The sequence below is a fragment of the Ornithorhynchus anatinus genome, chromosome 2 (assembly GCF_004115215.2).
Source record: "Ornithorhynchus anatinus isolate Pmale09 chromosome 2, mOrnAna1.pri.v4, whole genome shotgun sequence".
In the NCBI taxonomy this organism is placed as follows: domain Eukaryota; kingdom Metazoa; phylum Chordata; class Mammalia; order Monotremata; family Ornithorhynchidae; genus Ornithorhynchus; species Ornithorhynchus anatinus.
The window spans coordinates 46,204,845-46,230,928 of NC_041729.1; the positions used below are offsets into that span (position 1 = coordinate 46,204,845).

At 45.4% G+C, this 26,084-nt stretch overlaps 1 protein-coding gene across 2 annotated transcripts in view; it reads left to right on the forward strand.

The window, feature by feature from the left end:
* The first annotated feature begins 2,649 nt into the window (after positions 1-2,649).
* The window catches only part of DNAH3 (dynein axonemal heavy chain 3), a 118,243-nt gene continuing 94,808 nt past the window's right edge, over positions 2,650-26,084 (forward strand). Inside the window, exons 1-10 of one of the 2 annotated variants that reach the window (XM_029058240.1) lie at positions 2,650-3,050; positions 5,005-5,106; positions 6,700-6,922; positions 8,205-8,283; positions 11,624-11,747; positions 13,002-13,191; positions 15,502-15,697; positions 17,884-18,009; positions 21,741-21,936; positions 23,392-23,571. In XM_029058240.1, coding sequence (XP_028914073.1) covers positions 3,018-3,050; positions 5,005-5,106; positions 6,700-6,922; positions 8,205-8,283; positions 11,624-11,747; positions 13,002-13,191; positions 15,502-15,697; positions 17,884-18,009; positions 21,741-21,936; positions 23,392-23,571 — 1,449 coding nt within the window. In that variant the 5' untranslated portion in view covers positions 2,650-3,017. The remainder of the gene's footprint in view (positions 3,051-5,004; positions 5,107-6,699; positions 6,923-8,204; positions 8,284-11,623; positions 11,748-13,001; positions 13,192-15,501; positions 15,698-17,883; positions 18,010-21,740; positions 21,937-23,391; positions 23,572-26,084) is intronic. The other variant, XM_029058241.1, reaches the window with a different exon arrangement.

Consider the following 26,084-nt stretch of genomic DNA (forward strand, 5'->3'; position numbering starts at 1 on the left):
ACTACGTGCAAAGCACTGTTGTAAGCGCTGGGGAGAATACAAGGTGATCAGATTGTCCCACGCGGGGCTCACAGTCTTCATCCCCATTTTACAGACGAGGTGACCGAGGCACCGGAGAAGCTAAGTGACTTGCCTGAAGTCACACAGCTGACAAGCGGCTGAGCCGGGATTTGAACCCATGACCTCTGACTGTCAAGCCCGGACTCTTTCCATTAAGCCACGCTCCTTCTCATTCCACTGAGATTTGTGGAACCCTCGTTCCACCACAGCCAAACTCCTTCACTTCTGACCCTTTCCCATTCTGCTCACTCTTCCTTGCTATCACTGAGACTTAGCTCTCTTCTGATGATTCTCCCTCCCTCTCAATCATTTGTATTTATTGGATGCTTACTGCGTGCGGAGCATTATATTGAGCACTTGGGAGAGTACGGTATAACAGAGTCCCCAGACCCATCCCCTGCCCACAGCAAGGTTACAGTCTAGAGGAGGAGGGATGGGGCTATTACTTTTACTTACTGATCCCTACTTCTTGACGCAGACCTCCTACCCATGTCCTGCCTCTGGCCTAGAATGACTTCCCTCCTCGTATCTGAAAGACAATCCACCTTCAAAGCCTTCTGAGAAGCAGCGTGGCTCAGTGGAAAGAGCCCGGGCTTGGGAGTCAGAGGTCATGGTTTCGAATGCTGGCTCTGCCACTTGTCAGCTGGGTGACTGTGGGCAAGTCATTTCACTTCTCTGGGCCTCAGTTAGTTACCTCATCTGTAAAATGGGGATTAACTGTGAGCCTCACGTGGGACAACCTGATTACCCTGTATCTACCCCAGGGCTTAGAGCAGTGCTCTGCACATAGTAAGCGCTTAACAAATACCAACATTATTATTATTGAAGGCCCATCTTCTCCAAAAGGTCTTCCCTGACTAAGCCCCCATTTCCTTTTCTCCCACTCCCTTCTGCATCTCCTTGACTTGCTCCTTTTATCCACCTCTGCCCCACTGCACTTATGTATGTAACCGTAATTTGTGTATATTAATGTCTGTCTCCCCTTTTAGACTGTAAGCTCTTTGCGGGAAGGAATGCGTCTGTTATATTGTTATATTTTACGCTTCCAAGTGCTTTGTACAGTGCTCTGAACACAGTAAGCACTCAATAAATACCCATCGATTGATTAGCTGGAAAGGTTTCTCTTCTTCCACTCTCCTTATCTCAAGGGGATGAAATAGGAGTCAAGGCGGCTCCTCACCGCTCCCAGAGTTACTTTTACTTAATTTCACCCCCTTTTTTTCCTTCGAATCCCAAATGATCTTCCTGTATCACTCTCCACATCTAGTCCCTATCATCATCCTCCTTCCTACCCCCACCTCTACATTTCTGAGCGATTTCGATGCTGCTCTCGCTCTCTTCTCTCAATCTAGGGGATTTCAACTTCCACACTGATGATCCCTCCCACCTGCCAGACATCCAGTTTCTTTCATGTCTCTGTGCGGCTTCACCCCTCTTCAAATACCACCTTGGGCACAGATCTCTAACCTAACCAACTCCAGTTGACCACACTCTGACCTCATCCCTCTAGTCAGAGAAGCAGCGTGGCTCAGTGGCCAGAGCCCGGGCTTGGGAGTCAGAGGTCATGGGTTCCAATCCCGGCTCTGCCACTTGTCAGCTGTGTGACTGTGGGCCAGTCACTCAACTTCTCTGGGCTTCAGTGACCTCATCTGGAAAATGGGGATTAAGACTGTGAGCCTCACGTGGGACAACTTGATTACCCTCTATCTCCCCAGAGCTTAGAACAGTGCTCTGCACATAGTAAGTGATTAACAAATACCAACATTATTATTATTAGCCTGCCTCCTCACCCACCACCCTTTCCTTCACAAAGTTGGATTTCAACTGCTAGCATGACCTCTGAACTCCAGACCCACTCTTTTTGTCCCAGGCTATCTCACCACCCTCCTCTCCTTTGCCTTGGAAAAAAAAGGCCCTCAACTGTACCCTCTTCACCAACCTTGCCTCCTTTGCCCACCTCTTTATCTGTGGCTCTTTATGTACCACCCCCAGCCTTGGGCCACCCCCACAATCCCTCTTTTCCTGCCCCCTCAGGGGAAACACTGGGGCTGAGCCCAAAGGAGAGGGAAAACTGGAGGGAAAACTCGTTTCTATAGAGCTCTAGAGCATTTTAGACTCTTTAAGCTAATGCTTTAGTTTGCAGGGTGTGCCAAAGTGAACAGATGCCAATTCCTGTTGGGTCGGGTGAACCCAAACTTTGGTATGGTCTTTTGGTGTAGGTCAGTGCTAGTTAAGCCCTGCGCTCTTCTCCCTTTAAGGAATAGAGCCATTTTAAATTCCCTCAATGCTTGATGTCTTGCTGCTTTTTAAACACTAACCCTGGCATCTTTGTCCCGTCCCCTCTGCTGTGTGGTTAAAGCTTGTCACGGGCAGCTGAGACTAGAGCGAGGCATGAAGCTTCTGCATGAAAAGGCCATTTAGGGGAAGGAGGAGGGGAGGAGGGAGAGGCTCCACTGTCTCTAAGCAACGACCACGCTGTAGCCCTGGATACCGGCCAGAAGTTGGAGAGGTAACTCCAGTTTGAGTAGTGAGTAGATGGAGAAAGGATTGGGGGGGGGGGGAATGAGGGCTTCTCCCTCCTTGCCAGTGGGCCAGTGTGGCTGTCAGATAGTCTACTTGTGAACCAGAAACTACTATTATGACTTTGGGTTGATGTGTGGTGCTTTGAAGGACAAATAACTGGGGAGGAAGAAAAAGCAGGGAAAAGCAGGGAAGTCCCAAGAATCTCCCATTTTCTTTGCTTTCACAATCTCTCCCCTCGACCTTCCCTTCTCAGAGAGACGGCCTGTGTTCTGCTGTCTCCTCAGGCCAAAAGAATGGACCTCCCTGAGAGTTCCATGTTCTAGGTCACAGGCATTATGATTTGCCCACGAGAGGTCTCTGGAGCTGCTCAGAAGCATTTCTCTTGAAGAAACAAAACACATCATATAAGGACAAGTCCCATTTGACCCGAAACCATGTTTTCCCCGGAGGACATACTGTTCCTAAAGGTAAGTGCAGCTATTAATACGTTTTTCCTGTGATACTTTACTAGGGTTGTGTGAGGTTTAGACCATCGGATAATCAAGAAGGTCAATCTATCATTGGTATTTACTGAGTTTACTGTGTGGAGAGCACTCTACTAAGCGCTTGGGGAATGGTAGATATGTTTCCTGCCTACAACGAGCTTACAGTCTAGAGGCTTTTCTTATTCTCTTGCCCCAGGCTGCCAATTCTTTCTACTCAAGTACAGTGATCTCAGTGTCTCAAGTACAATTATTCTTGTACTTTCTTAGAACACAAATCTGATTACCAGAACTATTTGATGGGGATTAAGATTATGAGCCCCATGTGGGTCATGGACTGTGTCCAACTTGATTATCTTGTGTCTATCTCAGTGCTTAGCATGGTGTCTGGCACATAGTAAGCCCTTAGCAAATATCATTTTGAAAAAACCAAACAAAACTATCTGTGGAAAAGGTAAGTGCAAGCTAGTGACCCTAGGATAGTGGAAGACAGGGCCCCCTCCAAGATTAAAGTTGACCCCTTCTTCTCCCCACAATGCATACACATCCCTATCTCCTTTCACATTCTTCCCTTCTTGATCCTGTCAGAGATTTTTTTTGTAACTCAAAGCGGCATCTGCAGCTGAAGTCACGATGTAGGGGAGAAGCAGATTTATCATTTTGCAATCCACAGGTACTGAATTTATTGCTGCCTCTTTGGTAATAAAGTTCAGAATTGTAAATAATTCTGGAATTGTTTTATATTTTTAAAAGAAATACTTAGGCACAGGCCTGGGAATCGGAGGATCTTGGTTCTAATTTCAGCTTTGACACTTCCCTGCTGTGTGACCTAGGGCAGGTCACTTCTCTGTGCCTCAATTTCCTTATCTGTAAAATGGGAATTCAGTGGCTGTTCTCCCTCCTCTACAGGCAGTGAGCCTCGTTTGGACGAGGACTGCGGTTGACCTGATTATCCTGTATCTATTGCTTAGTGTGGTGCTTGGCACATAGAAAGTGCTCGACAAATACCATTATTATTATTATCATTATTATAATTGTTATGCACTAGACCACCCACTTGCTAACTGGGGGTTTTGCCCATGGGTTGAGTGCGATTTCTATAGTTTTAGCATGGGATCGTGCATGTCACTCTACCACTCCTAAGGAGAGGTCACTTCCAGAACACCACGTTCACATGAGAAATACTCCCACATCCTTTGTGTTACTATGTATCTAGGTATCATAGGGCACAGTTGAAGAAAGATATATATTGCTCTCTTGGATTGTTTTTACAGAATGTTTTAGTATTTGATTACTATGGTTATTCTTTTTTTTGAAAAGTTGCCACCTCCAAAATTTACCACTTTAGTCTGGGGTCTCCAAGGGTGTAGGTAAATCCATCCCTCGGGTAGGAGGTTTGGGCTGTGGAGGCAGTGAACCTCCCTAAGTGTTACAAGTGGGGCTTCTCAGCAGGTAGTGGGCCTGCCCAAGGGTCAGAGTGCTCTGAATACAATATGTGCCTCTGTTTCCCCCAGTTTCTTTTAGGAAAATGTTGGGTGATAGAGGACTTCTTATTTAATAATGTTGGTATTTGTTAAGCGCTTACTATGTGCAGAGCACTGTTCTAAGCACTGGGGGAGATACAGAGTAATCAGGTTGTCCCAAGTGAGGCTCACAGTTAATCCCCATTTTACAGATGAGGTAACTGAGGCACAGAGAAGTGAAGTGACTTGCCCATAGTCACACAGCTGATAAGTGACAGAGCCGGGATTTGAACCCATGACCTCCGACTCCCAAGCCCGGGCTCTTTCCACTGAGCCACGCTGCTTCTCATATTTATATGTCAGGGAGGAAAATTCAGTGTTGCTCTTGGGCAATCGCAAATGGGACAACTTAAAAAAAAGAAAGGTGAAATGCTTCCTAATCTTTTCTTAAGAGATTTACTTCTCATTCTTTGTAGTACAAAAACGACTCCATATATCAGATGAGCCACTCCAAAAAGAGGCCGGAGTTGCCCCCTCTGCCAGCTTCAGCGACGGAAGGGCCATCCGAACTCTACCAGGTATGTCTGACTTTTCTATGGTATTTAATAAGTGCTATGTGCCAGGCACTCTACTAAGCGCTGGGGTGCATATGAGCAAATTGGGTTGGACACAGTCCCTTTCCCAAGTGGGGCAATCCCCACAGTCTCAGTCCCCTTTTACAGATGAGGTAACCGAGGTACAGAGAAGAGAAGCGACTTGCCCAAGGTCACACCGCAGGCAAGCGGCAGAGCTGGGATTAGAACCCATGACCTTCTGACTCCCAGGCCCGTGCTAGGCTGTGCTGCTTCTCTTAGGTCATGCTGCTTCTCTTGACTTCTCTTTCCCTTGACTTTTCCTGGGAGGGAGGATGAGCAATTTCCAAGACACCTTGGGTCCAAGAGATCTTGGTGGCAGCACACGGTTCACACTACTACCGTTATCGAGAAAGAACTCAGGAGGGAGAGATGGGTTAGCACTGTCCCTGACAATTCCTAGACAGTGGGATGGGGGTTTGGGCTCTGCTATTTTTGGCGTTTGCTCTCCACCTCTGATTCCACCGGATATGTGGGGGGAAAGGAAAACAGAGGATGAAGAGAATTGCTATGCTGTTTATTCTAAAAGAGAAATATTTATTTTTAAGGGTACCAGCCATTCCAGAATAAACAGATCCACATTTGGACAGGCTTTCCTCGCGATGCCCACGTCTCGCAGACTGTCCCCAAATTCACCTTCCTTACCTAATGCTTTCGGTAATTTACAAAGATGGGGCTGGAAGCCTGTGTGCGCTCTCTGGCTTGTCAGAGAGAGGAAGCGCAGTTGTGCATGTGTTTGTGTGAGAGAGAGAAAGAGATCAATTTTAAGGACATGCACACACTCATCAGGGCATTTTTCAAAGCTTTTGGTACCCTGGCAGGTGGCAACAGAAGGCAGTGGCCTGTTCTTTCAGCAAGTGAGACAGCAGGTTTCAGAGTTGGCGGCGGTGTAAGGGAGGTGGGGATGAAAGGAGGATCTCAATCCAGTCCCGGAGATTGCAGGGTGGAGAATCTCTTTGAAGGAATTGATGACCGTGATAGGGTTTTGTGCAATAGGCCACTCATACTCTCTCATTCCTGCCAGCCGGGACGAGAGAAGCAGCATGGCCCAGTGGAAGGAGCACGGATCGGGGGTCAGGAGACCTGGGTTCTAATCCTGGCTCCTCCACTTGCCGGCTCTGTGATCTTGGGGCGAGGCTCCTCATTTCTCTTTGCCTCAGGATCCTCATCTGCAGAATGGGCACTTACTGCCAGAGAAGCAGCGTGGCTTAGTGGAAAGAGCACGGACCTGGGAGTCAGATGTCGTGACTTCTGATCCCGGCTCTGCCGCTTATCAGCTGTGTGACTTTGGGCAAGTCGCTTCACTTCTCTGTGCCTCAGTTACCTCATCTGGAAAATGGGGATTATGACTGTGTCCAACCCAATTTGCTTGTATCCACCCGAGAGTGTCTGGAGCATAGTAAGTGCTTAACAAATACTGTTATTACTGGAGTGAGGTTTGGAGGGGGAGAAAATAAGGCACATAATGTGGGGGAAGGGAAGCACTAATGCTTGGGCTTAGGCCTCACTTCCTCTTGTTCTGTCTTTGGCCAATTGTAGACGGTCATGACGCACAGCTTCTACCCCCCTTTAATGCAACGGACATCCTGGACCCTGGCTGCGCCCTTCAAAGAACAGCAGCATTTCCGGTGTCCCAGTGACTCCATCGCCAACAATTACACCCTAACGGCCCAGGACCTGACGCTGAGAGACATGAAGACCATCTACCAACCCATCACTTTCAGCATCCCCGGTGGAGCGGCCAGTCAGAGAGCTGCTCCAGGTATCCTCTGCGGGACTTGCATTGATCTCTCGGATGGATACGAGCAAATTGGGTTGGACACAGTCCTATCCTACATGGGGCTCACAGTCTTCATTCATTGCCTCCATCGTACTTATTGAGCGCTTTCTGTGTGCAGAGAGCTGTAATAAGCCCTTGAGAGAGTACAATTCAACAATAAACAGACACATTCCCTGCCTACAATGAGCTTAGAGTCTAGAGGTGGGGAGACAGAAAGCAATACAAATGAATAAAATTGCAGATATGTACATAAGTCCTTTTTAGTCCGGGGGTCTGTAGCTTCCCTACTGTCCCTGGGCTTAGCACTCTTTCAGGGTTTGTAAGCTCATGATAGATGACCACTGACACCATTAGGCCACTGCAAAGTATTCTTTCATTCAATCCATTTATTGAGCGCTTTCTCTGTGGAAAGCACTGTACTAAGCACTTGGGAGAGTACAATATAAAAATAAAATAGGTACTGTACTCTCGCTGCCCACAATGAACTTACAAATATGAGTTCCAGTTGGAGGCAAGATAGGTCAGCCAGAGAATTTTCTCCTTTTGATCTGATGGAGTTTGTATCTTGTTTTGTGTCCAAATTGAATTCCCTCTCCTATTCTGGCAAATGCAAGTGGCCTCTGCTGCTGTGCATGTTATAAATATCGTACTCTCCCAAGCGCTTAGTTCAGTGTTCTAACCATAGTAAGCACTCAATAAATGTCACTGATGGTATCTTTCAGAGGGGAATCATTTTCCTGTGTCCAGCTCCCTCTGTTATTCAGGGGTGAGTCATGCAGTTTGTGGGTCACCCACATCCTTGATTTCTCCTTTTGACTCATGCTGCTTTCCTTTTGACCACTTCTCTATTTGTTCCTTTATCCATAAGAGGGTGGGTGGAGGAGAGAAGGGAGGAAAAGAAGGAATTAGTTAAGGGAACACAGGGAGAAGGTTGACATGAGTGGTGAAGATCAGTAGGGTTTATTTGTCAATTATACGTGGATTTTATTTTTCAAATTCTCCCTGGTCAGATGAATATGCTCTCTGGCCTACCATTTGGGAGTTGGCTTTACTTTGACACTTTAGATAAAAATAGCAAAATTATTTTTTCATTCAGTTGGAAGTTTTTATCACCCCGCTTTGATGAGGTTCCTGCTTTTCTGTGCTCTCTAGTGAGCAATATGGTAATTTGCTAAGCTTTGGTAGCTGACAGAGCATAAGTACAGAGTAGCAGAAAGGGGGGTTCCCAGGCAGGTGCGTTATCATCATTTTCTTTCTTAATGAGATGTTCCAGCTCAGAAGAATTTTGCACTCCAGGGCAAGAGGATCAAACTACCGCCTAAAAGCTGTGGCATTTTTTTCAGGTAATGAGAAAACACAGGGCCCCTGGGTGGAGTCGGGGTAGAGCCTGGAGAAGGACACGGGGCTGGGGTTCGATGCCTCCCCAGTTCGAATTCCGAGGTGCCCAGGTAATGTTTCTCCTCGTGACTCATTTTGGGAAGGCTCTAGTCTTGTCCTTTCAGAGTTCCCCACTGAAAACACCACTCAGAAGGCCCCTGGCATTAGTTAGAATGAAGAAGTAGACCTTATCGGTTTTAATTAGAGCCTGCCCCCTGACATTAGAGGCTCAAGCTAGAAAAGCTGGCACCTTTTCTAGCAGGCAGTGAAATATAGGCATGCACATTGATACTCTCTAGTCGGTTCCAAAGAAGTATCCAGATGTGCCCACAGACTCGCACTGCCCAAGTTCAAACATAACTGTTGTCCTGCCTTTGCTTTTTCAGGATATTTATCTTCTTGTTCTGATGATCTTTCCCTCCTGGGGTGAAATGCTTCAGCGGCATCCTTGACTATCTTTTCTGTGTCTACTCTGGCTGGCAGCAGTGGGTTTGAAGAAGAGAGGACATTCTGTGGTTATTTTATTTGTGCATTTTTTTAATGGTATTTGTTAAGCACTTACTGTACGCCAGGCACTGTACTAAATGTTGGCTTAGATACAAGATGATCTGGACATAGTGCCTGTTCCACATGGGACTCACAGTCTTAATCTCCATTTTAGAGATGAGGTAACTGAAGCTCACAGAAGCTAAGTCACTTCCCCAAAGTCACACAAGTAGCAGAGTCAGGTTTGACTCCTAGGCCTGTGCTGCTTTGTTTTATTTTGGTTATTTTGAAAGCTGATTCTGTAGGATTTTCCTTGTAGAATCAATGCTCTGGGGAAGATCCTTGGGAAAATCCTCAAAAAGCAATCAGTTAATAAATCAATCAGTGTGTTGTTATTGAGTACTTACTATGTGCAGAGTACTATACTTGGGAAAGTACACTATCCGGGAGTCGGTAGAGATGATCTCTACCCACAAGGAGCTTGCATTCTACAGAGAAAACAGGCATTAAAATAGTTTAGGGATGGGGAAATAATAGAGCAAAAACACATTTTACTTTACCAAAACAAAGGCAGAGAGAAACAGATTTTTTTCCTCCTCTTCTTTCCTACCCCAAGTCTCCACCGGAGGGGTGGAGTTGTCGAAGCCTTGCTTCCATTTCTTTGTCCTTTTCATAGCTTTCTGATGTAAAGGACCATGCAGAGAACACCATCTCTGAAAATCAAATTCTGTGTTATCACCTAAACTTGAAGGCCTGGCATTTTTTTTTCCATGTCTCCCCTCATCAGCCCTTTCCCAATGGCTACCCATTTCCCTGTGTATCAGGCAAAAACTCCTGATCATTGGCTTCAAGACTGTCCACCAGCTCACCTCTCTGCACTTATCTGCCCTCTTTACTTGCTACACACCAACCCGAGCACTACACTCCACCCAAGAAATTGTTCTCACTGTCCCTTGCTCTCTCCTCTCTGGCTTCTGTCTCCTTGCTCACATCCCCCTTCCCATCTAGAACATTATCTTCCTTTAAATCTACCAGACTGCAACTCTCCCCATCTTCAAAGTCCTCCTGAAATCTCATCTCCTTCAGGAAGCCTTCCTGGATTAATTTTATTTTGCCCAGTTCATGCCCTTCTCAGTATTTAACTCAGAGCCACCATTGTAGCATTCGTTTACGTATCCATGTATATACTCTACTATTTAAATATTTATTCACTCCTTTTTTCAATTCTTTTGTTATGACCAGTTGTCCCTTTCTTTTTCCTTCTGTCTGCCTGTCTGTCTGCCTTTCTTTCTCTCCCATTAGGTGGTAAACTCCTTAACAGCAGGGACTGTGTCTTTTATCCCAGTGCTTAGAATAGTGCTTGGCACATAGTAAGCGCTTAACAAATACCAACATTTTTATTTAAATTTTTTATTTATCTCTACTATACACTCCCAAGTACACTCCCACTTCCAAGTACTCTAGACTGTAAGCTCATTTCCAAACTGGAAACTCGTTGTGCACAGGGAATGTGTTAGTACACTTAGTACAGTGCTCTGCAGGCAGTGAGTGCTCAATAAATACGATCGAAGTACTTAATACAGTGCTCTGTATGCAACATAAACTGAGAATTGAATGACTGTTAAAAGAGAAGCAGCCTTGCCTAGTGGAAAAAAGTATGAGGCTGGGAGTCAGTGATTCTGGGTTTTAATCCCAGATCCGTTACTTGGGCAAGTGACCTTGGACAAGTCTCTTAACGTCTTTGTGTCTCAGTTACTCATCTATAAAATGGAGATTAAGACTGTGAGCCCCAGGCAGAACAGGGATTGTGTACAACCCGATTACCTTGTATCTTCCCCAGCGCTTAATACGGTGTCTGGCACATAATAAACGTTTAACAAATACCATTTAAAAATGTAGATCTACAGTCAAGATGCACAGCCTCCCTAGGAGTTCCCTTCCAGCACTTTGCCAGCCCAGGCAGCAACACAGCCTTCTTTTCAGGACCAGGAGGCAGATAAGGTATAAGGTATGGTAAAAGGAAGATGGAGACCAGGTAGACTGCATGTGCTAAACTGAGGGTTTCAATGGCTACTACCCTGGTCCAGATTCTCATCATATACCGACTAGACTACTATACACTAATTATTATTATCATTATTATTATGGTATTAGTTAAATGCCCATTATATGCCAAGCAGTGTGGTAAGCACTGGGATAGATACAGGAATAATCAGGTCAGATACAATCCCTGTCCCATCTTGACTGGTCTCCCTGTCTCTGGTCTCGTCCTTCTCCAGTCCACACTTTAGTGCCTACGTCATTATCCTAAGACGTCATTCAGCACACGTCTATCCACTCCTCAAAAAAGACACCCCACATTCCATGGTTGAACCCATTTTTCTTCATGTCAGTCCATCAATCGATGGCATTTATTGAGTACTTAGTGTGTATGGAGCACGAAACTAAGCGCTTGGGAGAGAACAGTACAGTTGAGTTGGTAGATGATGATCCCTGCCCTCAAGGAGCTTAAAGCCTAGGGAGGAGACAAGACATTGAAATGTATTTCAGGTTGGGGACGCATCAGAATATAAGATTTTGTACATGAGTGCTGTGGGGCAGGGATGGTGAGGAAGATGGAGAGTTATTGGAACTTCCAGAGGGTTCATGGGCTGAAAAAGTTTGAGAACCACTGGCCCAGTGGAGGTTTGGGTTGTCATCAGAATGGCTCTGGGGGCCTGGCAGGCCATCAAGGTGGGGCTGTGGATTTTTTTTTGTTTTTCAAAGTCACACCACTCTTACCACCTTCCAGTTAAACTGCTCAGTTATTTCTATCCCAAGGCTAGACTTACCGGAATCCTCTGGGAACCAGCCTATGTCACCAGAGCAACAGCTAACTGTGATGCTCCAGGGAGAGAAGGAAAGAGCCAAGCAAGAAGATGAGCCTTCCGAAGAAGACCTAGAGGTGCATCCTGCTTTGTGCCTTCTCCCCTCCAGTTTAGTAGTATCCCCTTCATCTCTTCTGAAATCAGTATTTCAAATTGGTACCTTGCAGCTGTGATTAAAATAATAATTGTGGTATTTGTTAAACACTTCCTATATGCTAAGCACTGGGGTTGATGCTAGATAATCAGATCAAACAGCGTCCCTGTCCCACCTGGAGCTCATAATCCAAAGGGGAGGGAGAATGGGTATTTAATCCCTATTTTACAGAAGAGGAAAGTGAGGCACAGAGAGGTCAAGCACTTGTCCAAGATCATACAACAGTAGCAGTGGCAGAATTGAGATTAGAACCCAGGTTGCTTAACTCCAAGTCCTGTGCTCTATCCATTAGTCCATGTTGGTTCTCTTAAAAAGGCCAAAAGTTTTTTTTAAAAAAAGGACAGTTATCCAAGTGTCATCATTGAGAAGCAGCGTGGCCTAGTGGATAGATCATGGGCCTGGGAGTCAGAAGGTCCTGGGTTCTAATCCCAGCTCTACCACTTGTCTGCTGTGTGAACTTGGGCAGGGTGTTTAATTTACCTGTGCCTCAGGTACCTCATCTGTGAGGCCCACATGGGACATGGACGGTGACCAACATGATTAGCTTGTAGCTCAGTGCTTAGTACAGTGCCTGGCATATAGCACTTAACAAATACCATTAAAGAATAATCATTTCCCTGTGAAGTGGACTGAACACAGTTGATGCTCAATAAATGTAGTCATGACCATAATTTTCACTAACCCCACCTGTCCTCATAAGAATGCTTTAAAAATATTATTCTTCCCTTTTTCCCTATCCAGGTTGTGTTTATCTACTTTCCTCCTGCTCCCAGGTCTACCTGCCCCTCCTTCAGGTCAAAAAGATAGACCTTAATTGATGACAAACTCCCCCTCTTTATTGGCTTCTGAACTTTCCAGGCTATCCCTGGAGCTAAATTCCCAGAAGGGCAATTTAAGGACCCTGGATAGGAATTAATAAAACACCATAGATAACCCATTAACCTTTGGAGTTTTCTTCCTCATGGCTCCTTTCCCCTAGGTCAGAAATGACGGGTCTGAAATGGCCAAATATTATGAAATGTCTGCAAGTGGCCAAAGGAGCAAGGAGAAAAAGCTAATGATAAAGCAAAATACGAAATACCCCTAAGCAGAAACTGCCATCCTTAGGTGTAGAGATTTCACGTATTTAATCCAATCACTTCAAGCCTTTTATGGTTTTTGTTTTTGTTTGGAAAAGAGATACTTTTATTACGTGCAGCATGGAATCAAGGAAAGCATGATCGCCCCTCAAGGGAAAGATGTGATGAACCAAATCTTAAAGTTTATTCCAGATGAGTTGACAAATAATCCTAATTTGGAAAATCTGTTAAACAGCCTGGTGGAGGAAAATGAAAGAGATTATTACCTCAGCCTCATGAGAAGCATTGGTAAGATGGGAAACGCCACCATACTTTAACTGTTTAGAGAATCTCCCACTGTCCCTGACCTCAGTTTGAGTCTGCATATTCTCTCAGTAACCTGCATGGATCAAAAAGAAGGCTTTGCCGACAGTTTCACATCCCCAACATTTCCCAAATCCATCAGTGGTATTTATTGAGCTCTGTGGTTTAGGTGTTCACCTTCTGAGGGCAGGGGATGAGGCCAGCTGACCTCTTGAGGTTTCTTCCAGTCTCCCTAGGATTGCATGATATCCCATCCCCTCCCTCCGCCTCCTCTCCTCCCCCCCCCCCTGCAACCACCTGTTCTTGCTTCACCTTTCGGTTCCTCTCTCATTTTAACTCCTTTGTGCAGGGATCTCACTGTTTCCTGGGGTCATGTGTATCAGGTATTGTTTTTTGTTCTTGTTTCTATGGTATTTATTAAGGCCCTACTCTGTGTCAAGCACTGTTCTGAGCGCTGTGGTAGATAAACTTTTATCTGGTTGGACACAGTCCCTGTCTCTCAGGGCACACAGTCTAAATCGGAGGGAGTAAGAATCTCCATTTTAAAGTTGTGGAAACTGAGGAACAGTTTGACTTGTCCAAGAGTACACACCAGGCAATTGGCAGAGCTGGGATTAGAACCCAACTCTTCTTACTCTCAGGCCCGAGGTCTTTCCACTAGGCCATGCTGCTTCTCGGTCCAACCAGGGAACTGGTGGGATAAAAACACTGAAAGAAGGAAGCACTCTTTGTGGTTGGCCTTCCTGATTCTGATAATCATCAGCCCACAATGCTTTCTCTTCCTTCTTCCTCATCAGTATGACCCCCATACTGTGAAGTCAGTATGGAGGGTGGGTGAGGAGGCCTGTTAGGCATGGTGGTAATGCCACATACGTTAAAGCTTCGACTAGAACAATGCTAGTGCAGACCATCCCACCTCTCCCCATTCATCCCTCTCTCTCCCCCTGTTAGCAGCTAGTCATCTCAGAGATGGGCTTGCTACCTTACTAAACTCATATCTCCTTTAAGAGGCCTTCCCCAATTTAGCCCTCATTTCTCCTACTTGCCCTCCCTTCTGTATCACCTACGCACTTGGATCTGTACCCTTTCAGCACTTGATATTCATCCCGCCGCCCCTGGCCTCACAGCACATATGTATGTATCCATAATTTGTAGTCTCCTCCTCTACACTGTAAGATGGATGTGGGCAGGGAACATGTCAACCAACTATGTTGTATTGAACTGGACTGTACTCTCCCAAGAGCTTAGTACGTCGCTCTGCACACAGTAAGGGCTCAATAAATAGCATTGATTGATGTGTTTCTTTTAATGTCTATCGCTATATCGAGAAGCAGCGTGGCTCAGTGGAAAGAGCACGGCCTTGGGAGTCAGAGATCATGGGTTCTAATCCCATCTCGCCGCTTATCAGCTGTGTGACTTTGGGCAAGTCACTTAACTTCTCTGGGCCTCAGTTACCTCATCTGGAAAATGAGGATTAAGACTGAGCCCCACGTGGGACAAGCTGATCACCTTGTATCCCCCCCCAGTGCTTAGAACAGTGCTTTGCACATAGTAAGCACTTAACAAATACCATCATCATTATTATCTCCCCTTCTAGACTGCAAGCTTCTTGCGGACAGAGAAAGTGTCTACCAACCTTGTTGTACTGTACTCTCCCAAATGCTTAGTACAGTGCTCTGCTCCCGGTTAATACTCAGTAAATGCCATTGGATGATTGTGTTCCCTTGAGTCTGGCCAGAAGTAGCGAGTCAGAAAAGTCAAGACAACCCTCGAATGTGACATTGAGTGTCAAGGCACATCTCTGTAGGCTTTGTGATGAGGGAATGGGGTCAGGTGGGAAGATCATTTGAAATACTGCTGTTCACTCATTCTGGGCCCCTCCCCAGCCTATCAGGTAACAGTAATACCTGTTGCCGCTGGAGGCAATCAAGCAATCAATCTTATTGATTGAATGTTTACTGAGTGCAGAGCTCGGTACTAAACGCTTGGGAAAGTACAATATAACAGTTGGTAGACGTTCCCTGCCCACAACGAACTTATAGTCTAAGAGACAAGTCTAGAGGGCATATGAGAGGGAATTGTAGATGACTGCACTCAAGGAGCTGTCTTCATACAGGGCTCTAGACTGGAAGCTCGTTGTGGGAGGGGTACATGTTTACCAACTCTGTTAGGTTGTACTCTCCCAAGTGCTTAAAACAATGCCCTACACACAGTAAGTGCTCAATAAATATGATCGACGGATTGGCTCATCCAGCGACCGGCCCAGCATGCTAATCGTGTGATGCTTGGTTCTAGTGGATTACATCCTAATGGATCCCGGCGAGAGGCAGCGACTGTTCATTGGGAACATCCCGCAGGTGTTTCCTCAGAGAGTCATTCGGGCCCCGGTCCCGTGGCACAGCACGTACCAAAGAGTGAAGAAGCAGAATGAAGAATGTCTGTTTACAGTGAATCCCATGATGCTGATCCTGCAGAATCTGTGGTTTGCAGAGTAAGTCCTCTCCCGGCTTAAAGACCAGAATCTGATTTGGAGCAGGAGAACCACTGGGCTGGGAGGTTGTGACTCCCCCCCTCCCCCCAACCCCTACTCTGATTCTCTGCGGGTCTCTTTCTGGGCCACAGTTTCCTCATCTGCAAAATGAGTAGGATGAGATGGGGATGAGATGAGGATGGTGGCAATCACAGGCCTGAAACTAGTGCTTGAAGGAACTTCGACATTCCCAGAAGAGCATTCACTTCTTCGGGCCACTAACAGACCCACATCTGGAACGCATCTTAGTTGACACTTTCCTTAGGCTAAATGTGTTAATCAGCTCTGCTGCTTAATGCACAGGGCTTTATAGGGACAGAGTATTGTGTAACATTTTATTCTGCTAGTATTGTGGTAAATAAGTGACCATGAGTTTCATTTTTAAGATGTGGGCAAGTCACTTAACTTCTCTGTGCCTCAGTTACCTCATCTGGAAAATGGGGATGAAGACTGTGAGCCCCACGTGGGACAACCTGATTCCCCTGTGTCTACCCCAGCACTTAGAACAGTGCTCGGCACATAGTAAGCGCTTAACAAATACCAACATTATTATTAGGCAAGGAAAAAAGGACCCTGTCACTTTAGGAATTTAGATTTTACAGAAAGAAATAAGATGACAGAGGCATAGGGATGAACCAAACCATTTTAGACAGTTGCCTATAGCTATCGGGGGGGAAAAGAAACCCAGACCCCTAGCATGTGATGTTTTTAAATCTTAAATGTTCAGGGACTTGAATTCACAACAGATATTGTCAAGATGTACCAAAATATGTGAGCAGTGTTTACATTTTTAATTTCAGAGTAAGCTTCTTAATTTCCAAGTCACACATCTTTGAGCACCTGTACAGTAGGGATGATAATGCTAATATACCTTACTAAACTGGGGAAAAAGCTATGCCAAAAAGTTGCAGAGTGCTGCTTATCGCTAATTTGGGAAGCAGCGTGGCTTAGTGGAAAGAGCCTGGGCTTCGGAGTCAGAGGTCATGGGTTCGACTCCTGGGTCTGCCACTTGTCAGCTGTGTGACTGTGGGCAAGTCACTTAACTTCTCTGCGCCTCAGTTACCTCATCTGTAAAATGGGGATCAACTGTGAGCCTCACGTGGGACAACCTGATTACCCTGTATCTCCCCCAGCGCTTAGAACAGTGCTCGGCACATAGTAAGCGCTTAACAAATACCAACATGATTATTAATATTTTCCTTAATACAATTAATAATTTGATTAAGCTTCTTTAAGGGAAAAGCTGAAAAAGCCTCTGTGGGTCTTCAGTGTAAATTATCCCCTGTGAGGCAGTGTGGTGTAGTTGAAAGAGCACAGAACTGAGAGTCAAGAGGCCTAGGATCTAGCCCCTCCTCTATGGGACCTTGAGCAAATAATAATAATTATGGTATTTATTGTTGTAAGTGATGGGGTGAATATTAGCAAATCTGGTTGGACACAGTCCTTGTCCCATGTGGGGCTCACAGTCTCAATCCCCGTTTTACAGATGAGGTAACTGAGGCACAGAGAAGTGAAATGACTTGTCCAAGGTCTCACAACAGACAAGTGTCAGAGCCAGGATAAGAACCTAGGACCTTCTGATTCCCAGTTGTGTGCTCTATCCAGTATACCATGCCGCTTTTCAAATTCAGCGCTTAGAACAGTGCCTGCGCTTGGCACGTAGTGAGCACTTAAATGCCATCATTATTATTTTTATTAAATCACTTTTATCTTTGTCTTTACTTTCTTATGTGCACTGAGGACAGTGTGAGCTAATTAATTTGAAAACGTCTTAGAAGCATAAAAAATGCCCAGTAAGGTGAAGGTTCACTCAATCCTCCCAGAAAGTATGTTTTCACTACACCGTTTTGATGAGAAAGCAATGGCAGAATAAGGCAGCATTCCTCCACAGCGCGAGCCCATCTGGATTCAGTGCAGCCTTACGGTGTCAGAAGAAGCGCTGGTGCTCATTGTGTGTGTTGTTGGACGTGAAGCGACTAGCACAGTGCGAGTTTTCCTTATCGTGGGGTTTTCGGGAGTGCAACCCTCGTGTCAACACTGGTACTGGCTTTGGGACATTACTAGGTATCGTCACCATCATCGTTCTCATCGGACGGCGTACAGCTGAGACAGGTTCTCTCGTTGTTGGTTTTTTTTTTTTTTTGCAGGTTTAGCCACATCAGATTTGTTCGAATAAAGGAACTGCTCGCCAGCACGCTGCCCATGCTGCCCTGGGAATTTTGGAACATCATTCAGACTCAGTGTTTAGAAGCTCGTGGTATTCTGCTGGAAAAGTCAGTGTTTTATTTTCGAATGGGAGTGGGTATTTGTGGAGCACTTACTGCGTGCAGAGCACTGTATTAAGGGCTTGGGAGAGTACAGTTCAGTAGAGTTGGTAAAAACGATTCCTGAAACTAGCCAAATTAGAAATTTAATAATAGTAATTAGAATAATGGTTTTTGTTAAGAAATTACTCTGTGCCTGGCACTATAGTAAGCATTGAGGTGGTACAGGCAAATTGGGTTGGACACAGTCTCTGTCCCATGTGGGGCATGCACTCTCAATCTCCGTTTTATAGATGAGGTAACCGAGGCACAGAGAAGCAAAGTGATTTGCCCATGTTCTCACAGCAGACAAGTGGCAGAGTTGGGATTAGGACCCATGTTCTATCCACTTCACAATACTGCTTCTCTAAATTTAGGTGGGAACTAGCTGGGGTGACCTTCTCTTTTTGGATGGGGCATAGGCCCAACTTTTCCTCAGCTCTCCTGGTGATCTTACCCAGGGTTGGGTAAAAGAGAAACTGCACAGTTGCAACCCAGAAGGGATTGCAGAGTTTCAGGCAGTTCCACGTTTAAATCCTGTTAGAAGTCCCAAGTGCCCAAATTACGTTCTTTTGCAGGTCCAACTGGGTAAGATCCCTATGCACACCTGTCTTCCCCAGCTGTAATGGGGTGGGCATTAAAAAAAATAAAAAGCCCTGAGGATTTGGGGAAGGAATTTTTCTATCAGAGTTTTCAATCAATGGGTATTTTATCGAGCATTTACCGTAGAGTACAATACAGTCAAGTTTGTAGCCGTGACCCCTGCCCTCAAGGAGTGTACAGTCTAGGGAGGGACACAGACATTAAACAAATTAGAGTACCTTGCTTCTCTTGAACTCTCTCAAGTGCTTAAAACAGTGCTTTGCGTTCAGTAGATACTCAGTAAATACTTTTGATTGATCGAGAGATGTCAGAGTCCCCGCCTTCTCTCTCCCAGCAGTCCTCCAGAAGAGGAGGAACACTCCATCTGGGAGGCAGCAGCACCCAATGGCTGCCTGACCGTGCCGAGATTGGCCCTTCCCAGCTGCTCCTGGGAGTTTCCAGGCCTGTGGGGTTTATCTGGCTAAGCTGAAGGCTCACGCCTGGCTGCAGTCCTTGAAGAGGCAGAGGAGCTAAACTCTTACTCCTCCCTGTAGTGTGCCACTACTGCTCTGTCTGTTGGATTCCTGTCGGAACATTTTGGGTAGTGGGACTGAACTTTGAGATTTACAACCTTCTAACAGCTTCCACCCTCTTCACTCCACTGAGACAGTGCCGCTCTGTCCGAGGACACCATTAACTTTCTCCTTGCCAAATCTAATGAACTCTACTCTTTCCTTATCCTCCGCAGTCTCTCGGTAGCTTCCAATATTGGGGACCATTCCTCTTTCCATTTAGCCTTTGTTTTCCTCATCCATTTTTCTCCTGGTTCTCTTTTTGCCCTTGCTGTATCTTTCTGAGTCTTTGTCTTTCCTCAGACTCTTCTTCTTCCTCCCACCCTGTAATGGTGGGAGTTTCAAAAGATTCCATTCTGTCTCTCTTTCTTCTTAGTCTACACTCATTTCTTTGGGGAGCTTATTTAACTCAGTGGCTTCAATCACCACCTCTAAGTAGATGTTTCCTGAATTTACCGTGCTAGCTCCGGTTTTTCTCCATCTCTGAAGTCTTGCATCTTCTACCTCCAAGCCATCTCTCGATGGATGTTCTACTTATTCCTCAGACTTAATCTATTCCAAACTGAACTCAACTTCCTTTTCAGATCCTCCCCTCCACTTAACATTCCCATCAGTCAATCATATTTATTGAGCAGTAACTGTGTGCAGAGCACTCTACTAAGCCATCATAGTTAATAGCACCACCAACCTCTCTTCCTTGAAGCTCACAACTTTGGCATTATCCTGGACTCCTCCCTCTCATTCAGCCCTCTATTCAGACAGTCACAAAATCCTGTCATTTTTTCCTCCATGACATTTCCAGAATCCCTAACTCTCCATGCCAAATGGCCGCTGGTCCAGGCATTTGTCATATCCCAGTTTGACTGCTTTTTTTTTCAATAGTGTTTGGTAAGCACTTACTACATGCCAGGAACTGTACTAAGTGCTGGGGTAGATACAAGATAATCAGGTTGGACACAGTCCCTGTCCCACATAGGGGTTCACAGTCTTAATCCCCATTTTACAGATGAGATAACTGAGGCACAGAGAAGTTAAATAACTTGCCTAAGATCACACAGCAGGTGTGGTGAAGCGCGATTAGAACCCAGGTCCTCTGATTCCTAAACCCGTGCTCTTTCCACCAGGCCATGCTGCTTCTCACTAAGCAGCATAAGCCTGAGATTTCTCGATCTCTTTACTGGTCTTCCTGCCTCTCCTGTCACCATTCCTCAGTCCATACTGCATCCTGCTGTCCAAATTCATCTTCTAAAACATCATTCTGCTGATGTGTCTCCACTCCTCAAAAGCCTCCAGTCTTTCCGCTTTCAAGTAGAATTTCGTGACTATTGGCTATAAGACACTCGACCAAATCTTTCCCTCATACTTATCCTCTCTCTTCCACCACACCCCAGATCACACTCAATTGCTCCTTTGACTTCTCCATTAGCTCTTCCCCCCTCCCAACCTCAAAGTACTTATATACACATCTGTAATTTGATTTACTTGTACTGATGTCTGTCTCCCCCACTCTAGACTGTGAGCTCATTGTGGGCAGGGAATGCCACTGTTTATTGTTTCATTGTACTTTCCCAAGAGCTTAGTACAGTGCTCTGCACACGGTAAGTGCTCAGCAAATACGATTGATTGAATGAATGAACATGAACTCATTGCTCCTCTCAAGCTAATTGACTCACTGTGTCTCACTCTCGTCTTTTCTGCTGCTGACCTCATACCTTCGCCCTTCCCTCTACCCCTGAAACTCCCTCCTCCTTCAAATTCATCCAACCTTAGCCCTACCTATCTTCAGATCCTTCTGAAATTATTCTCCCCAGGAGTTCTTCCCCCAGTTAATTTCTATTCTCACCAGTTTATATCCTCTCAACTGCCACCTCAGCACTTCAGTGTCATCTTACTCTAAACTGTAAGCTTGTTGTGGGCTGGGAATGTATCTGTTTATTCTCCCAAATGCTTGGTACAGTTCTCTGCGCACAGTAAACACTAAATGAATACGATTGAATGAATGAATGACTGACTCTGAGCACATAAGCACCCTTCAACCTTCCGAAGCTCTTTTGTATATATCTTACAAATCCTATTTCTTTAGCACTAGCTTATGTTTGTAGTCTCATTTCCTTCTTCTTATTAGTAACTTGTTTGTCAGTCTCCTCAACTAGGCTGTACGGTCTCTGAGAGCAAGAACCATGTCTACCAATCTATTATACTCTTCTAAGTACTTAGTATGGTGCTCAACACAGTAGGCAATGAATAGAATTGAGAGATTGATGACTGTTCTGCCCAAATCAGAAAAATCTCTTCTTATTAGGCAATATGGAAGATCTTTAGTCCTAAGTGACTGGAGAGAAGAATGTGGTTTGTGGGCTGGTAGATTTGGAGTACTTATTTGTTAGACTGCTTTAGTGGGAATTCAAATTCAGTATTTCCTTCTGCTTACTATTAGTCCCGTGGCCACGCAACAGGCCATGGGTACAAAAAGGGTGATGGATGAATGGGATAGGACCCAAGGAATGGGATTGTCTTCTCACCCTGCAATGTTATTTCCCTTTGCAGGTGGATCCCCTCTTGTGTCTCTCTTTTTGCCTCTCAGAAGGACCAATGGATCTACTTGACTCCCCAGAGTGACTATGATTCGTGTCAAAGCATCGAGGAGTTCTTTGCTTCCGTGGCCATTTTCATGTCTCTGCAGCTCCGGGAGATGGTCATTAACTCTCTGAAAGACTTCGTCTCATTTTTTATGATACACAAGGTACATGGTGGTCAAAAGGCATAAGCAGTTAGAGAAAGCTGCTCAGCTACGTAATGCATTCGTAAATAGGAAGCACGTTTCCCTGTACAGTGGCTGGGCCAAAGTCACAGTGTTTTCAGACTAATTTCCCAAATGCCCTGTTCTTGTTATGAATTTACTCTTGCATTATAGATGTTACTGCTAACTGATCAGGGAACATATCTACCAACTCTGTTATATTGTATTCATTCATTCATTTAAATGTATTTATTGAGTGCTTACTATGTGCAAAGCACTGTTCTAAGTACCTGGGAGAGTACAGTATAACAATAATCAGACACATTCTCTGCCCACAATGAGCTTACAGTCTAGATGGGCAGACAGACATTAATATAAATAAACTGTACTCTCCCAAGAGCTTAGTACAGGCCCCTGCACACAGTGAGTGCTTAATAAATACCATTGATTGTTTGATTTGTAAAGGCCTGGTAAGATATTAAAAGTAACACAACCTGGATAATCGTTTCACTGAAGCTACCTTTGAAAAATGTCTCTGAAATAGAACCTAGAAAACCCTAGAACTCAACAGAGTTGAGCTTTCCTCAGGGAGATACGTATCACTGTCTAAGATGGACTTTCTGTGACCACCCCTCCTGCTCCCCTCTTACCCCCAACACCAACCATTTTATGGTGTAAATACTCTAGCTGAATCACTGTTTGAATTTTATATTTCACCCATTTTCAAATACTGGGAAGAACGGACTGTTCTTGTCTCTTCTGGTGCTTTATACTAACTTGTACCTGCATTATCCAAGCTAACTAGGACGAAGATTAGAATGGATAATTGAGAGTTCAGGAAATCAAACCAGGTTTGGTTTAGCAAAGCAGTGTGACCTAATGGATGAAGCACAGGCCTGGGAGTCAGAGGACCTGGGTTCTAATTCTGGATTCACTTGTCTGCTGTGTGATCTTGGGCAAGTCACTTAAATTCTCTGCCTCAGTTACCTCTTCAGTTAAATGGGCATTAAATCCTCCTCCTTCCCATTAAGGCTGTGAGTCCATCGTAGAACAGGGACTGTATGCATCCTGATTATCTTGTATCTACCCCAGGGTTTAGTACAGTGCTTGGCACGTAGTAATCCCTTAACAAATACCATTAAAAAAAAGTTAGGCTTGGATATCTCAGACACAAGATCACGTCATTTGAATTGTTTTTCTGAATTCCCTTTTCTTGAAATAGGCTGGTGTTGGATAACCAGTTGGTTGAGATGACTAATCTTTGAACATTTGACTTTCAATTGAATTTTAATTCCTTTGCATTTCCTTGCCAAATACCTAAAGCGACTTTCCTATCTCTTGCTGGGGCTCAGATCTGCACTCTGGGTTTAGCTCAGTATCCAGTGTTTCCTTGAGGATTGACTTCAGAATTGGTGCTTTTTTGGTTCTGACTTTGGTTTTCCTTCTCCCCACTTCAAGGATGGGAATGACTTTGAGGAGCCCTATCAAGAAATGCAGTTCTTCATCCCTCAGATCTTGGTCATTAAACTCCGAGTGGAAGAATTCAAAATTGCCTTTGATCCACCTTTCAGCGAGTGCTGGGACCTTTTATACAACTGTTTCATGGAGATTATTAAGAGCTCTCAGGGGATCCCCAAGGTGAGGTAGAATCGGAGGCTTAGGTGAGAAATTTCACTGGTGGAAGCTTGGGATAACTCTCGAGTGAGCCCAAGGGCTGTTTCTCCAGATGACTTCTGGGGTTCTGCCTGCTGGATCTGTTGGCAGATCTTGAGTCCATAGCGCTATCTGGAGAACCCAAAGGAGGCTGGAAATCTGATCACCCTAAGTAGAAAAGACAAGAGTAAGGCCAGAAAGAAGGATTAGGGGTGGAGGGGCACTGAGAGGAATGGCAGAGAAAAACAGGGGATGGGTCCAAGAAGGAGAAACCAAAAAGGGTAATGGGAAAAGGAGGTTCCCTTTTCATCTCCCATTTACTTCCAGGAAAAATGGTAATGGAAAAATTACCAAAAATGATAATGGGAAAAGGAAAAAGGAGGTTCCTTTTTCATCTCCCATTTACTCCTATGGAAAAATGGGAAAAGGAAAAAGAAGATGAGAACAAGAAAGTAAGAGAAAGGTGACATGGAACAATGAAGGGGGAAATGGGGAAAGAAAGGGGAAGGGAGAGCAGGAGGAAATGAGGGATTGGAAAATGGGGAAGAAGATGAGAGGAGTGAGGAGATCGGGCTCGGATCGCCATCTGCTACCACCCTCCGCTGCCTACCGTTGTTCGGCATCGGTTCTGATTCTGAGGCCGGGCTACCACAGTGGTTGCCCAGCTTCAGCGGTTCTGCCAGGGCCGAGAGGTCGAGAGACTGCCGTGAGGCACCAGCGCGGTAGTCATCGGGGCTGCTTGGCGGGTGGCGACCGGCAGCCAGTGGCTGAAAGATGGTAGGAGTGGTGGCCACGCAGCTATCGAGCTGTACCAAACCTGGCCCTGCTGGGCTGGGAGGAGGAGACTCTGGCATGGCCGGATGATGTGTTTATGTCTTTGCCAGAAACTCCCACCGTAGTCTGGAAAGGCCAGTTGAGCCGTAGAGGCGAGAGGGCGGTAGCGGCAGTAAGCTACCGCTGTGGCCGCCGGGGAGATAGAAGAGTAGGAACAGTGCTCCTCGTGCGTTGCGCTGTTCTCGCTTCGGTGGCTGAAGGGTTTTGTTGAGCCACTGTGGCCTAAATTAAAGCAGGACTCCTAAATGGGTTCCCCTGGCATTGAGGGGTTGGGATGGAACTCTGAAAAGAATGCCTGCCCCACCCAAATCAGGTCCCTAATGAGGCCAACTCATGGGATCAGTGCTCCCTGATGACCACCCTAGTAGAGGCTTTAAATCCCCCACCCCCCAGTAACGGCTATAGGGAGGCTCAGAGCTGAGGGCTCTTCCGGATTTTAGTGGAGACGGAAATGAAATATTTATCTCGGCATCCTCGTCCTTGAATGGCTCTGCTGTCTCTAAGCAGTAGCGCGCTGCCTTCGGTAAGCTGTTGTAGCAAACGGCTGGCTGATCAGATGATGCCTCACTCATTGTCTTGTTGCGGTCAATGCCATCCTGAGCAGTCCTTCCCTACTATGGAGCTGCAGCCCTCCAGGGTAACTTGCATATTCCCCTGGAGGGCCACGAGCACCCTGACTTCACGTTGAATTTCTGGAATCCACTTGGCCTAGTGGAAAGAACCTGGGCCTGGGAGTCAGAAGGTCTGGGTTCTATTCCTGTCTCTGCCACTTACCTTCTAGGTGACCTTGGTCAAGTCATTTTACTTTTCTGTGCCTCAGTTCCCCTCATCTGCAAAGTTGGAATTCAATACCTGTTCTCCCTCCTACTTAGTCTATGAACCCCACATGGGACCTGATTATCTTGTAATTACCCTGGTGCTTAATACAGTGCTTGGCACATAGTGAGTGCTTAAAAAATACTATGATTATGATTATGCTTATGATTACTATAATTATTATTTACTGCATAGGTGGGACCCTAGGCCTGCTCATGTCTATGCAGTCTGAGCCTGGGAGGGTTGTTTGTTATTACAGTCTGTTCTCACTAAGATCAAGGGCTTAAGGTCCCAGAACGGTTGGGGAATACTGATTTCCATGTGGATTTAGGATTGTGCTAGTGAACGCGGGTGTCAAATGTCAAAAACTTGGATCCTGATGGACTGATGGTTTATTTGTAAGATGCAAAAGCTGTGTAATACTGTAAAAAAGAAGCCCTAAAAAAATCTTAGGAGATTTTTTTCCAAGGAACAAGCTACTAAAAATGTAACAAAGTGTCTTATAAAATAATAAACAGGACTGAATGAATCATAGGAGAAATCTTCATACATGGGAAGGTGATAAAAGGTTTTTATAGCAAGCTCCTATGGCCTTGCAGATAGGTTAAAATAATCTCCCAGCCTGCAAGTTTTAGTCAACTATTCCAATGCTCGACTATTCCTAATGGAAATATTGGGCAAACTGGGAAGTGCAGTTCCAGAATTTCCACCAGTGTATAACCACCAACATTGAATACTTGATTAACAATCACTTTTCCCAGAGTAAATAATTTATGTCATTAGTCAGAGGGAAGGCCTCAGCAGAGGATCTGGTCAAGACTCAGGACAGGAGTGTGGTTTAGGTTTTC